The 14,034-nt window shown below is 56.0% G+C and overlaps 6 protein-coding genes across 6 annotated transcripts; 3 read left to right on the forward strand and 3 right to left on the reverse strand.

The window, feature by feature from the left end:
* Window positions 1-1,678: 1,678 nt before the first annotated feature.
* W97_00929 (uncharacterized protein) lies at window positions 1,679-3,922 on the forward strand (the record flags this gene model as incomplete). The annotated part of the gene is made up of 1 exon (XM_007778840.1): window positions 1,679-3,922. The coding sequence occupies one exon, from the start codon at window positions 1,679-1,681 to the stop codon at window positions 3,920-3,922; it is 2,244 nt and encodes a 747-aa protein (XP_007777030.1).
* A 1,633-nt stretch (window positions 3,923-5,555) lies between these two features.
* On the forward strand, window positions 5,556-6,318 carry W97_00930 (uncharacterized protein; the record flags this gene model as incomplete). Its single annotated transcript, XM_007778841.1, has 3 exons — window positions 5,556-5,823; window positions 5,982-6,167; window positions 6,269-6,318. The coding sequence occupies 3 exons, from the start codon at window positions 5,556-5,558 to the stop codon at window positions 6,316-6,318; spliced, it is 504 nt and encodes a 167-aa protein (XP_007777031.1).
* Window positions 6,319-7,080: 762 nt separating this feature from the next.
* W97_00931 (uncharacterized protein) lies at window positions 7,081-7,431 on the reverse strand (the record flags this gene model as incomplete). Its single annotated transcript, XM_007778842.1, has 1 exon — window positions 7,081-7,431. The coding sequence occupies one exon, from the start codon at window positions 7,429-7,431 to the stop codon at window positions 7,081-7,083; it is 351 nt and encodes a 116-aa protein (XP_007777032.1).
* Window positions 7,432-7,866: 435 nt separating this feature from the next.
* W97_00932 (uncharacterized protein) lies at window positions 7,867-8,651 on the reverse strand (the record flags this gene model as incomplete). The annotated part of the gene is made up of 2 exons (XM_007778843.1): window positions 7,867-8,271; window positions 8,361-8,651. 2 exons carry the CDS (start codon window positions 8,649-8,651, stop codon window positions 7,867-7,869), a joined length of 696 nt encoding a protein of 231 aa, XP_007777033.1.
* Window positions 8,652-9,067: 416 nt separating this feature from the next.
* Window positions 9,068-10,829, forward strand: W97_00933 (tubulin alpha chain; the record flags this gene model as incomplete). The annotated part of the gene is made up of 7 exons (XM_007778844.1): window positions 9,068-9,092; window positions 9,180-9,220; window positions 9,321-9,347; window positions 9,411-9,486; window positions 9,544-10,074; window positions 10,127-10,550; window positions 10,601-10,829. The coding sequence occupies 7 exons, from the start codon at window positions 9,068-9,070 to the stop codon at window positions 10,827-10,829; spliced, it is 1,353 nt and encodes a 450-aa protein (XP_007777034.1).
* A 299-nt stretch (window positions 10,830-11,128) lies between these two features.
* Window positions 11,129-13,900, reverse strand: W97_00934 (uncharacterized protein; the record flags this gene model as incomplete). Its single annotated transcript, XM_007778845.1, has 5 exons — window positions 11,129-13,071; window positions 13,121-13,407; window positions 13,456-13,607; window positions 13,657-13,814; window positions 13,867-13,900. The coding sequence occupies 5 exons, from the start codon at window positions 13,898-13,900 to the stop codon at window positions 11,129-11,131; spliced, it is 2,574 nt and encodes an 857-aa protein (XP_007777035.1).
* Between the last annotated feature and the right edge of the window lie 134 nt (window positions 13,901-14,034).

Raw genomic sequence — 14,034 nt, forward strand, 5'->3', positions numbered from 1 at the left:
ACAGAATCCCGTACTCTAGCGTGTCCCACGCTGGTATGATACCGTCGCTCGGCAGGGTGGTGGGTTGCTCAGTAGGAGGTGGAGTCGTTGCTTGGCCTATCGCAGCTACAGTATCAGCATAAGGCGCCCACACTGACAAAGAGCGAGAAGAAATCACACTGACTTCTGGCCTTGTGAGGTAATGAGGGACGGCTCCGCGATCTTGTCGTCGTCGTAGCCGTCGAAGAATCGCTGCCAGAGCCGGCGGATATGCGTGTCCCCCGCCCTGTAGGTTCTTGTTCCTGGCTGTTGTGGATCGCATCGTGATCGGAACTCGGGTTAGTGTCTTCGTCTGTATTTGACTCCCGGTAGGATATTGCTGGCCTCTGGCGCTGTCTAGACGATCTTTGTGAAAGATGCGCAGATGCTGATGAGCGAGTACGCCGCCTTGTGGATTCTTGTTCTTGGCCATTGTGCATCGCATCGTGGTCGAAATTCGCATCGTTTTCCTCGTCTGCGCTTGGCTCCCGGTATGATACTGCTGGCCTCTGGCGCTTTCTGGACGACGTCTGCGGAGGATGTGAGGATCGCAATGAGCGCGTGCGCTTGAGCGAGCGGCGGGCTGTCGTGAGCTCGTCGGAGCTCTCGGGGGGTGTATCCGACTGGGCGGCGTGCTCGACGTCGGAGCTGGGTTCTTTGTAGGACACGGGTTTGCTGCGAGTCGAACGGGTCGAACGAGTGCGCCGAGAGAGGGACGGGGCCATGATGGCTTCGTTGGAGCCAGACGGCGCTGTGTTGAATAGTGTGCGCTTTGGCCAGGGTATGTGTGTCACGTTCTACGGTTGCCTCAGCAACCCATGATCAGAAGTCGAGGACAGAGATGTTGCAGGTAACGTTATTGGAGCATAAAGCGGAGGGAAGTAACGAATGTTCGGCATAAGGCTGAGTGTGGGAGTGCGGAAGTGCGAACGCGCCAGGGTCGAGCATGGGACATGACGCTCTAGCAGGGATCGACGTGAAGCTTGTCCTTTCTGGGGAGCCAGCCTTACAGAAGGAGCAAAACACCAGGAGCGTCTGCGAGCACTCTCTGGCGCGCGCGCTCAAAACACGCGTCTCTCGCGATCCTGAATTGTTGCATCTCCTCTCGTCCACCCATAGTGTCATATCCTCATTCTTTGCCGCATAGTTTTCCTCGGTAATCAAGCGTACGCGATGGACCTATGGACGCGTTAAGGAGATAGTACCTGGATCCGAGGGTTTCTACCCAGAGGAGAGGCTCGTCAGATTCTATTCGCGGCTTGCTGGTGGAAGGGTGTTGACGGTCACGTGCTGCACTTCCACGGAATCCTGTTCCCTTCCGGTCGTGTCTTCGTGCCCCTCCAGAAGCCATCTTTACAATCACAAGCACGCTGCGGCGAAGGCTCTTTACCGCGCGCTTGGTGTGGTGTAAGGTGTTCGGGGTCTGCCTGAGGCTAGGTGGAGCCTGAGAACCTACCGAGATCTCCTTCAAGGACTTCGCCTCGCCAGCCAAGTGCAACGCCTCAGAGGGCGTGTTTGTGCACCCTCAGTCGAGCTCGGAACTCTACATCCAACTCACGCGTCATGCTCTTGTTCACTCCAAAGCTATCGCATCGCTCCTTATTCCAATATCTCCGACTGCACTATCATCGGTCAGGCCATCCATTCTCGGAGCGGTAGCATGGCTGACGGCTTCAAGAAATTCGTCGGTAACGCATGCTTGTACGGTTTTCTCGATAAATACAGAAACGGCACGTTCCTGCGACGGAACGTCAGCAAGAGTCTCAATCGTCATCAGAAGTTGTTAGAATCAGCCACTTCAGACGAGCTTGCCAACGGAATGCAGAGTGGGGTTGATGCAGAGTCGTCCTGGAGGTTTCCTAGCAAGGACATGCTCGAGAAGATTAGCAAGAAGCAGAAGCCCGTGCTTAAGATTGATGTTCAGGGCTTGAGATGCAAGAGCAAGGCTCAGCCAAAGTCAAAGGCGAACGATGGCGAGGCCCTTGTGAAGACCGAACTAGTCGACGTTAACAACAACTCGAAATTGCGATGCCCATGCCGAGTGGAGATCACCATTTGGGAAAATGGAGGAGAAAAATCGATAATACGTCGCGATTTCCGGGAGGCGGTACTGAGAGCCTATCCGACCGAGTCTGGCGAGACGGTGTTTGGCCTCGATTTGGACGAGCCATTCTACGTTGAGGTTTCAAGGTTATTTGTCACGGTCGACAAGGGTCAGCATTGGAAGAAGACGGTGACTGCCGAGTACACGCTCGATATTAAGATACACTTCACAGACATCGAAGACCAGGATGCCGTCTTTTGCGAGATGAACAAGTCGTCTAGCGCTTGTACTCACAGTGACAAGTTGACACCGCTTGCTATCAAGTGGAAGAAGTTGCCGCGTTGTCCCTCCGAGGACGAAGGATTACAGGTTTATCGCGCATTCAGCAAAAAGGAGAAGATTGCTTTGAACTACGAGTTGGCGGTGGATATGGCTTGGAAGACGAGCAAAGACACGCCACTGACAGTATACAACCGTGCTTTGCGGACTTTCAGAATACGGCAGCTGCCTTCGCCCATCTCAGAGCCTCCGAGTCAACCCAAACAGTTTTCTCAAGTTACATACATTTTCAGAGATGAATGTCTCTCGAAGACCAGGGTATTGATGCGCGATGACTTTTTCTGCTTTGTCTGCACGCAGAAACACTTCGAAACGTTCGAGGAACTTCACTTCCATCTAAAAAGCCATCATCATTACTTCACCTTCTTTGTCGAGAAGGAGGAGAAGAAGGAGCCAGATGCTGTTGTTCTTCTTGCCAAGATTGAAGTAGAAGTATCTGATCAACCCGAAAATGATCGCCCCAGCAGAAACGGGCTCAGTGAGCGCGACATCGACTGGGTCGCTCCAGAAAAGCCTTTCGATATGGGTAAATATCTGGGTGGAGATAACTCATGGGTTGCGCCAACCACCAAAAGCAAGCGAAGGGTCCCGGTCAATAGGTCAGAATCAGCTCCTGTGCCAGCACCGACATTGAGGCTCAAACGCCGGAGACCTGAGGAAGTCGCCGAACTACAGCCCGGAAAACGAAAGCGATTTAAGGTGCCCCAAGCGCCCGAAGGCGTACGTTTTTTCAGGAGGATATCGAAGCGGCCACTCGAGGAGAAGGAATGGCTGAGCGAGAGCGACGATAACATCGATGAGGGTTGGCTCAAGCTTAGAAGGAACCGGATCATCAGCGATTCGAATTGCGCAGAGAAGAAGAAGGCATTCACCATGAGGCTAGACAACTACGTTCAAGATGAGGGACTTTCCGGAGATGCTTATGCTGGAGATACGCTGGTGCGCTTTGTGCGTGCACATCGTCAATGGCTCAAAACATCAGGCATGTCCGAAGAGCTGCACATAAAAGCGAACGAGCTTTTCGATGATGGGATTATCAGCGACAAGGTTCGCGCATGGTGCGGTAGCTTTAGCGCAGAGCCACCGAATGGGGGCCCCACGACTGTCCACGACCGCACAATCCCAAGATCATCCTACACCTCGAAATCGCCTTGCCCGCACGAAAGCAATCGGAGTTTAGAGCTAACCCCATCGAGAAAGAGGAAGTGGGTCCCTGGCGGCCCTGGAGGAGGCGGTAGATTCCTAGAGGTAGATACGGAAGAGGATGGAACCAAGTCACGGTCACCCAGAACTCCAAAAGCCAAGACTCATCGACAGCACGTCTCAAAAGTCCCCGACGGAGACACTCCTATGCAGCATGAGACGCCTCAGCAGGCAGGTCAGCGTGAATCTGAATTACAGGAGCTGGACGCACTCGAACCGCTCCAGCTTGACCATTGTACTTGTGGCCACGCAGTCGAAAACATGCGCACTGCTGCCAGCTGCGCGAATCCGGTGAGTTACACGTGTTCAGTTGGTTGACGTGGACATGTGCTGACTTTGTGAAGGACTGCTTGCAACCAGACTATCATCTTCTTTGCGTCGGGCTGATGCGTAGGATACCAGGCTGGTTCTGCAGCAATTGTGGCCCTGATAAGGCAGACGTTGTTATGTCTGATATCTGATCTATACTGACTACGTCGTCCCCACACCCGCTTCGCGACATGCGTGGCGTGGCGCCGCTGGTGTATCTCTTCCTTTTCATGCAAGAGGTGTCCTCCTGCCCACCCTGTGCACATGGTGGGAAAACAGAAGTGTGAGGTGGCAATGGATAAGGGAACAGAAGGCAGATTCAACACTGCGCTGGTCAGAAGCCAGCCAATCAGCTATATAGCCAGCGACTGCTGGCTTCTTCAACTGCCATCACTGCCGTCTTCTGCCCTACATTGGCGGCTGCGGTTAGGATATCTTGGCCTAGGATTTCAGAAGGATAGGTATTGTTCGTGGTTGCACGACAAGAAGCGTGTCCATTTCTACCATGGCAAGCATCTCTCGGCGTTGGGTCGGCATCTTGGCTTGGTATTCATCACTCGATACCTCCTTTACTTGTTGCTTTGTTACTGTGTCAGAGACTAGAGCGGACTGGGATTCTTTTGAAGATGGTCGAGAGTAGCACGGTCGTCCTCAACTTTGCCATCATGCAAGCCGTGATAGACTGCAATCAAGCTGGAAAACCCGGAACGCGAGCATTGTGTTGGCGTCTTCAAGCCCAGATACTGTATTCCACCGGCGCGCCTCAAAAGCTACAGTGCCACCGCGCTCTGGCGATGGATTAGGCTGCGCTGCAAATATAGGATCTTGCTATATCCGGTCCAATTGTCGACCATCAAAGTTCGATACTATCAATCATCCACCCTGTATGCGATCAGAGGCCACACCCGTTCAAGTGACGTCGGGATATTGTGACACCTTAAGTTATCTAGGCCATGCAAAAACTTCGTAAACTGAACAAGCATCGTGCCACAACCGCTAGCGTGCTGCACCCCGCAAGGTTGGCCCCCAAGGGTACTACGATCTCTCCTCAGGGGGGCCCCTTCTCTATCTGCATAAAGCAAGGCAGGGCGTACAATCTGGAGACCTCAGTTATCGTCGGCGTACTGCACGTTGTACAGCAGCGGCTATCAGCAAGATCGCCCCAGCACAAAGGTCGGCCCTGGCTTGGGCTGCTGGATGCCGTCGGTGATACTGAGATGCCGATTTAAAGAGACGGGAATGCTGAAGAGGGAGGTCGACTGTCCGTCGTTTTCTGGCGTGGTGTAACGACGTTGTTGTTCGATTACTTTTCTGTCGTGAGCTCACGACAGGATTTCCGCTTTAAGCAGAGAAGTGACGTCCGCGATGCGTGAGCAGATCGGGCCGCATGGCGGATATCGTAAAGAGCAGTAACGACAAAAGCTGCAGCTCGGGTGACTGTGCAGTTCGGGCACCTGCACCTTCCATATCTGAGACCTCTGACAGAGTTTTCCCCATACCTGACATCACCTCAATCAAGCCTTTGACACAATCTCTCACGTCTAATCACCTCGACTCCCCAAAGTTCACAACTCCTTCTCAAAACAGTGCTCCCGTCACAACCTCCTTTAACAGCAACCACCGCAACGCCCATCTCACAGCCATGAAGCTCACCTCCGCCCTCCTCGCCCTCCTCAGCCTCCTCACCACCGCCCTCGCCCTCCCGCAAGCCTCTCCTCCTTACCCTGGAACCACTCCAGCTCCATGGCCAACCCTCAACCGCACGACTCCATACTTCAACCTCGTCACCTCGGTCCGGAACATCAGCCCCACAAACTTCGGCTTCACAAACCTCTACCTGCACGCCTACCACTCCGGCGCCGGGCTCAACGACGCCGTCCTCCTAGCCGATCGGACGCGGGCCGCGCGCGGTATTATTACACCGTCCTCATCCGCTCCCCCCTTTTCCTCCCATCCTCTCATTCCTCCCCCCCGGCCATCTTTACTTTCCTCAACAGCCGCAAGAACACGCCGCCGTGCTCTCGCGGAGGTCTTGCTGTTACTAACGAGCCCCGTCTTGTATGCCCAGGCTTCCTCAACGGCACCTACGCCGTCTTCAACCTCGGCGGTCCCTTCTCCTACGGCATGCGGACCGGCTACGTCCCCTACGGCTCCTGGGGGCCCGCATACCTCAACGCGGGGACCGGGGAGCGGGGGTTCGCGATCAGCGACGGGAGGTTCGTGCGAGTGGATGGGAATTTCGGAGGGTGGATGGGTGAGTTTCGCTCGTCCTTTTGGTGGGATGCTCCCTTAAGAGAGAGAGGAGAGACGGGGCGGCAAGGGAGTGCTGCAGCGATTGACGGGGCTGACTTTCAGGGATAGTCTGCGACTGGTGGCGCAATGTGCCGCAGCTGTTTATGCGGTAGGGCTATGGTGCTGGGAGGGCTGTGGTGCCGTGTAACTGCGCGGAGGTGGATTTGATTGTGGAGTATTTGGCTGAGAGTAGTGAGTGATGTGTTGGGATGAGAGGGAAGAAGTGAGGCGGAGCTGGGTGTCACGACTGAGAATGTGGTAATGAGGGGAAGGAGGATGAATCGAGTATTCTGGTGGCGATGTTGAAGCCGACCTAATAAAAGTAATTTGGAGACATGTTGTTCACTCTGGGTTCTCATGGACGCATTGAAGAGGCTCATGAGTTGACTCTGATGCTTAAGCTGAATGTTCAGCCTAAGAACAACGGAAAACCGCTGGCCTTCTCAACAGTGCTTGTCGCTATAGTCCCGCAGCTCCCCTTGCCTCCACAGGGAGCATCTCAAAATTGAGAGTCTTCTGCTTAAGAGAGAAAGCAGCGAACCCCACAGTTGTCACACCATTTCAGCACACCACCCCTGTGGGCCTCCAGCTACGTGTCGCGTACACTAGTTCGGAAGCACACTCTACGCTGCTGGAAAGAACTGCATCGGAGACTGAGAGACACAGCCCACAAGTACAGAATTCCAGAGTGTTCTGACAGTTGATATTGGCAGCGGGGAGACTCCGTTAGTCTGTCCACCGAATGCGCTGACCGTTTAAAGAGGATGCTCGCATAGAGTCCAGCGTGGTACCCTGCCGCGTCACCAAGAAGCTCTTCTGTCCCGCAAGATTTGTGTGCACGAGCATGTACAACCCATGTCCTCAGCCACGGTTCATCAGCCCCCCGGAAGCCCGTTGTTGTTAGCCTCCGCGGCACATGAGCGGTACAGGATTCTGCCGAGCTCCGAAGTCAGATCTGGCGAGACTCCAGCTTGTACCATGAGTTGGTAGTGGTCGATGACGAACTGAATCAGCCGCCGCTGATTCAGCGGGCGGAGGATCGCAAGCGTAATCTCTGGAGGAAGACGCCAGGTACTGAACAGAGGATTTGGATCAGGCTGCCCTGTCGAGAGGCGCCTAGCAGTTGCGAGAGAGATACATGGAATGATGTTGCGGTCCCGGAGTAGCAGGTACGCAGCTAATGTGAGATTGATGACCGCGTCCGGTGGCAGGTAGCTGACGACCATGATCAGAAGCTCTGTTGGTAAATTGGAAAGCATCATGCAGCTGGAGGCCGTGGAAAGCTCTGACGCCTGTTTGCAGAAGTTAACACGGCTCAGACCTAAGGGTGGCTATAACCTTCTTTGTAGACAGTACTTTTCTCTCTACGAAATCACAAGAAAACATACCGAGGCTACCAGAACGTCACAGTGCAGCAGAAAGACTCCAAAGGTACTCACTCTTGGCCCCGGCTCGCTTCTCAATGTTCTTGCAGCTGAGATCCCCTCATGGGTTAAGCACGTGATCTTCCCAAAACCTTGCCCCAGACGTTAGAAGTGAATGGAACTAGCTTCGGTGATACTCTCAGGGTTTCGCAGTGTGTACCGAGACGACGCTCTATGGAGCTTAGAGCAATCTGATTCGGATGTACTGAAACGGCTAATGGTTCTCAGCCAAACAATTCAACTGGAATGTTCTTTCTCGGGCTCGTTGATTTTCCAAAGCCACCTGGAGATCGCCCCTGACAGAAACCAGCCTACTATGGCCAGTACCACTAGGTACACAGCGGTAGGCCCAAGCGAGCGCGGGAGTACGTTGAGCAGAAACGGATCGAGAATGATGTCCGCATCTACGTCTGGGGGAAAGTTCATCAGCGTCTGATTGGTGGTGAAGAAGTCGGCTGCAGAATGAATTCGCAGAAACAGCAGTGACTTTGATGTAGCTGCCGCGTCGGGCTGGCGAGGCTCTGGACTCCTGGGGACGCTGCGGTCTCGCTGCTCCGAGTAGATGGCTAATGCGGAGATGAGTTCTGGCGTCTCGAACACCTCGTTGATTGTGTGGACGTCAAGCCAAAATGCTGTCGGTTGCTGCGGTCATGTTAGTCTGTGGATGACGACGATGCTGATGAGCGGATGAAAACGCCACGCCACGGTGGCAGCGAGCGTGGTGGACATACTGTAGCCACCCAGCAGATACGGACTTCGTAACGCCGTCCTTCCTCAAGACCCTCAATCAGATACCAATGCTGAGTACCGCGAGGCTCCTCGTCCGTTGGGAACTTTACGGGGAGCTGTGTCTCTAGCTTGTTTCGAGATGGTGACAGTGCATTCAGCTGTAGCTGTTCGAGCCCCGGACTGATGTTGGGGATGGTAATGCTGCTCGGACCAAGGAATATGACCTTTTCAGTGTTTGCCTGGACCGTGACAAGGAGGTAGCAGAGAAGGACGCGCAGGGCGAGGACAAGCATGGTTGAGGTCATGTGACTGCAGGTGACTGCCTGCGAATGCAAGCAAGAGTACAGTACCTTGATGGGATTGCGAGATGTTCAGAACACGCAATTTCAGCACGCCACCACCGGATTACACGAAGTCAGTGGATTGACAGCGTGGTGAAGCTGGCGCTGTGCCGTGAGGTGCGGTCCTGGTGGGGAGGCGTTTGACGCGACTGATTGGACCCGCGAGCCGGTCGCGCTTGGACCCTTTCTCGGCCGCTGCTCCCGTCCTCGATAAACACGGATCCCACAACACCCAACTTCGCTCTCCTGCCCACACTCTCCACACCCGCTCACCGACACATCTTCAATCCACCACCACCGGCCCCGACTCGACTGCTTCTTGCGAGAACCAGTACCGAACAGATCTTTTCCGGATTACTACAGACAACATGAGAGAAGTCATCAGCTTGAACGGTACGCTTGTGGCCCCGAATACGCATTGACCCACCTGGAGAGGGGGTAACATCAACATTTCATGGTACTGACTTTTTACGCGTCTAGTCGGCCAGGCCGGCTGTCAGATCGCGAATTCATGCTGGGAGGTGAGTTTGCGCGCTCTAGACCTCGACACAGGAATTGTCGTGAAGCGGAACAAATACTGGGAGCCTGGAGAAGAAAAACACTGACGTGTGGGGTCAACAGCTCTACTGCCTTGAGCACGGCATCCAGGTAAGCAGCTCATGAAGGACACACCCTGGTACGAGACAAGCAGCTGACTTCTTCTCTTTACAGCCCGACGGTTACATGACCGAGGAGCGCAAGGCCGCCGCCAACGACCATGGCTTCAGCACTTTCTTCTCCGAGACTGGTAGGACTCTGCAGCGTAGGCATTGCCACGAAACGTGAGACTGACACGGAACTTCAGGCCAGGGCAAGTATGTACCGCGAACCATCTACTGCGACTTGGAGCCGAACGTCGTCGACGAGGTCCGGACTGGCACCTACCGCGGCCTTTTCCACCCTGAGCAGATGATCACTGGCAAGGAGGATGCGTCCAACAACTACGCTCGTGGTCACTACACCGTGGGCAAGGAGCTCATCGATCAGGTTTTGGACAGGGTTCGACATGTCGCAGACAACTGCTCTGGTCTGCAAGGTTTCCTCGTCTTCCACTCCTTCGGTGGTGGCACTGGGTCCGGTTTCGGTGCTCTTCTGATGGAGCGGCTGTCCGTCGACTACGGCAAGAAGAGCAAGCTCGAGTTCTGTGTCTACCCAGCTCCTCAAGTCGCCACCTCCGTTGTCGAGCCATACAATTCAATTCTTACCACCCACACCACCCTCGAGCACTCCGACTGCAGCTTCATGGTCGACAACGAGGCTATCTACGACATCTGCCGGAGGAACCTGGGCATTGAGCGACCGAACTACGAGAACCTCAACAGGCTCATCGCACAGGGTACGTGGCTTGAGACGGTATCAGTCACTAGATTGCGCTAACACCCTTCCAGTCGTCTCATCCATCACCGCCTCCCTCCGCTTCGACGGCTCCCTCAACGTCGACCTCAACGAGTTCCAGACCAACCTCGTCCCATATCCACGCATCCACTTCCCGCTTGTGGCCTATGCTCCTGTCGTATCCGCAGCCAAGGCCGCCCACGAGGCCAACTCCGTCCAGGAGATCTCGATGGCCTGCTTCGAGCCCAACAACCAGATGGTCAAGTGCGACCCGCGCAACGGCAAGTACATGGCCACATGCCTGCTGTACCGTGGCGACGTTGTGCCCAAAGACGTCCACACCGCTGTCGCTACCCTCAAGACGAAGCGCACCATCCAGTTCGTCGACTGGTGCCCGACTGGCTTCAAGATCGGTATCTGCTTCCAGCCGCCCCAGAATGTGCCCAATGGCGACTTGGCCAAGGTCAACCGCGCTGTGTATGTCTTCACGCCCTGTCCATCAGAGGTCTTAGCTAACACGCTGCTAGCTGCATGCTCTCCAACACCACCGCCATCGCAGAGGCCTGGTCAGCTCTGTCTCACAAGTTCGACCTCATGTACTCCAAGCGCGCCTTCGTGCACTGGTACGTCGGCGAAGGTATGGAGGAAGGCGAGTTCTCCGAGGCCCGTGAGGACTTGGCTGCTTTGGAGCGCGACTATGAGGAGGTTGCTGCGGACTCCATTGAAGGCGAGGAGGGAGCTGAGGCTGAGTACTAGGCGTGCTCGTTGCACAGTCAAGGTGATTGATGAACTTCGGTCGGCGACGCTATTGGCTTGACCGTGTGGGTGTAACTTCTTCGGCGGGGTTGGCGCGAAGGGTGCATGCATCTGGCGGTTCTAAGATGTAGCGTTGGGAACGGTGTTCTCTCTTCTGTTCATGCTCTTGCGAATACTCGGATAGGGACCTGGATCAATCGGTTTTCTTCAACATGCGCTTTCCGCGAGACTCAGTACTTGACATAACCCATCTTGCATGTGCTATCATACTATACTCCCCCAGTATCAAGAAGCCGCATCTATCCAGCACCCTCATCGTCGTCCAACCCGACCAACCTCCTCTCTGCCAGCTCCCTGATCCTCTCCCCAAGCACATCCCTCCCAAATCTGTTCGCGACCTTCCCGGCCGCCTCCACCATCTTCCCACTCCGATCCTTCATGAGTCCTACAATCTCCAACGCCTTCATCCCACGCTCCTCGCCGTCCCTACACTCCGCGGCCAGCAACTGCAACAGCGCCTTATCGACCTCCAAGCCCTTCCTCGCCAGCTCCGTCCGCTGACTATGCGTCGCCCTCGTCGCGCCCGTCAAGTCCTCCAGCAGCGACAGCAACAAACTCTGCCTCACAAACATCTCCTCGAGTCTCTGCGCCTCTCCGCCCGGCGCCTCCTCCTCCTCATCCTCCTCCCCATCGCCCATCCCACTCGCCTCCTTACCCGCCCTATCCACAACCGGCACGCAGAACCCAAACTCCGTAAGCAGCGGCCTGGGGAAATACGGATAGCGATCCCCACCCTTGAGGATGATACAATGGAACGCCTCCCTCGCGACCCCGACGGGGAAATACCGCTCCTCCTTCCTCCCGCTCGCCAGCCGCGCCAGCCTCGTCGTGTCGAGCACAGGCACCCACCGCGCCTGGCCCGGCGCGCGCCAATGCTGCAGCACGGCCAGCACGCCCTGGTCGTCATACACGCACGGATCCCCCTCGGCGCTGAACAGCGCGCTCGCGAGCTCCGCGCCGGGCGATAGCGCCACCGTGTCCTCGGCTTGACACACCTCGTCCCTCGCGACGTTCTCGAGGCTGTACACGAGCGCGGGCCGGCCGTCCGGCCCGATGGCGCCGTTGCCGATAGTGAGGACGTAGTCGCGCCACGCGGCGCAGCTCACTGCGGGCGTGGCTTTCTGGCGGTACACGCGCAGGGGCACGCCGAAGAGGCTGTAGATCCGCACGTAGGCGGCCGAGGTGCACACGACGATGTAGGAGGCGCTCAGCGCGATGGCCGTCGCGGTTTCGCCGCCGGGGAGCGGGATCCGGAAGTCGGAGCGCGTGGTCCAGGTTTCGTGGGGGCGGTAGTAGAGGTGTGCGGGCTGCGTAGCGGAGGGGGATTTGGGGTCGGTGGATGGGGAGGGCGGGCACGAGAAGAGGCACCCGTGGGGGGTGAGGCAGGCCTTGTCGTATTTGAAGGCGTCGGTGAAGTGGAAGTCGCGGTGCAGGGAGCGGTCGTAGAACTCGACGGTTATGGTGTTGTGGTAGTCGTCTTGGGAGAGTGTCCAGATGCAGCCGGTGAGGTTTAGGGCGAGGTATCGTCGGTTGCCGCGCCAGGGGGTGCTGCCCGGTTGGAAGGGGGGGTGGACGGTTGGCTGCCAAGCGCTGTGGGTGGCGCGCCGCTTGGAGAGGGGATAGTCCAAGGCATCGAGATGGTCGTTTGGGCGTTTCCTGGAGGGGCCGGTACCGTCGTCGTCGGTGATGAAGCCGTCCGCTTCTGAGGCGGACATTCCATCGTCGCCAAGGATCTCGTCCAGCGAGTCGGGGGTGCCTCGTCGGGCATGGCGTGATACGAGACCATTTTTGAGGCCATTGGTTATAGGAGGTCTTCCGTTGGCTGAGATTTCGGCTAGCGGGTCGTGGATGAAGGGTGCAGGCTGAAGTGATTTTTGCAGTATGCCAGTATGCTCAGACGGGACGATATCTGTGTGAATGTAAAGCTCGCCATCGTTGTTCGTGTAGGACAGGATGTTCTCAGTCGGATGCCAAGCCATATCCAGAATGGTTGCTCGGACACCCTCGAATGTCTTGATGATCTTCTGGGTCTTAGTCTCCCAAATGAGGAGTCTTCGATCAGCGCCTGTAGTAGCTAGCAATCCACCATTCGGCGACCAGGCTAGGGCAGTAATGTCGGCCGTATGACCGTTCTTGAACACTCGCTGCCATTCCCAGTCGCTGGGTGACATGATCTGAACTTCTACTAAGGGTCAGCAGCCCGCATGTACTCCCTTGTGACCGCTACGCACCTCTTGTTGGCGTAGGCGCCGCAAAAGCTCGGCCGTCCGGATGCCATATCACCTTCGAGCTCGCCTCAACATCTGTCTCCAAGCTCTTGATCAACCCATCAACCTTTCTGATCATCTTCGGCTCCTCCGAGCTCAGCGAGTAGACGTAGATACACCCGTCCGAGCAGGACACTGCCAGAAATGTGCCGCTGTGGTCGAAGGAGATATGCTTGACCGGCCGAGCCTGGTCACGAAGGTAGAGTACGCGGCTCATGTCATCGGTGTTGACGACTTTGACGACCAGTTCACTGCCAACGTGTCAGTTCCTGCTCGCTTCTTCATGGGGACTGCCTTACTCGCTCGCAACAGCTGCCCATTTTCCGTCCGGCGAGAGCGCAACGTCTCGAATCGGGAGCGTGCATCGCACCAACACCCCATCAAGCGAGTTAGACTCCAGCGAGTACTTGCAGACTGTTCCATCCTCCGAGCCGGTAACGAAGAAGTCGTTCTGGCCCTGGATCAGCTTGAGTGTAAACGGACCTGTTTGGGAGGCATACCGCAGCAGCTACGGCGGTGTTCGAGTCTTGACAGTCGTCGATGTTCGTGGGTTCTGCGTCTGATCCTGTCTGGAAGACACGGATGGCATTGTTCGACCCAACACTTATCAGCTTCCTGCCGTTGGGTGTATAACTTAGGAAAGTCGGGCCCGGCATGTCTGCAAAGTATAAGTCAGGTACTAATGTCGTTCAGCACTCACTTGTACTTACGAGCCGGGCGACCGCGTAGTCGCTGTTGGTTCATTGTTGTCGAGTGCTGTCAGTTGCTTGTAGGCTTCAAGTCGTCCCTCAGCTATGGTGGTGCGTGATCATTTACGCGTGCTGGGAGACGCGACGGCTGGACGCGCCAAAGTGGCTTGGCAATTCTTGGCGGGCCTC

This window comes from Coniosporium apollinis (assembly GCF_000281105.1).
Source record: "Coniosporium apollinis CBS 100218 chromosome Unknown supercont1.3, whole genome shotgun sequence".
In the NCBI taxonomy this organism is placed as follows: Eukaryota; Fungi; Ascomycota; class Dothideomycetes; genus Coniosporium; species Coniosporium apollinis.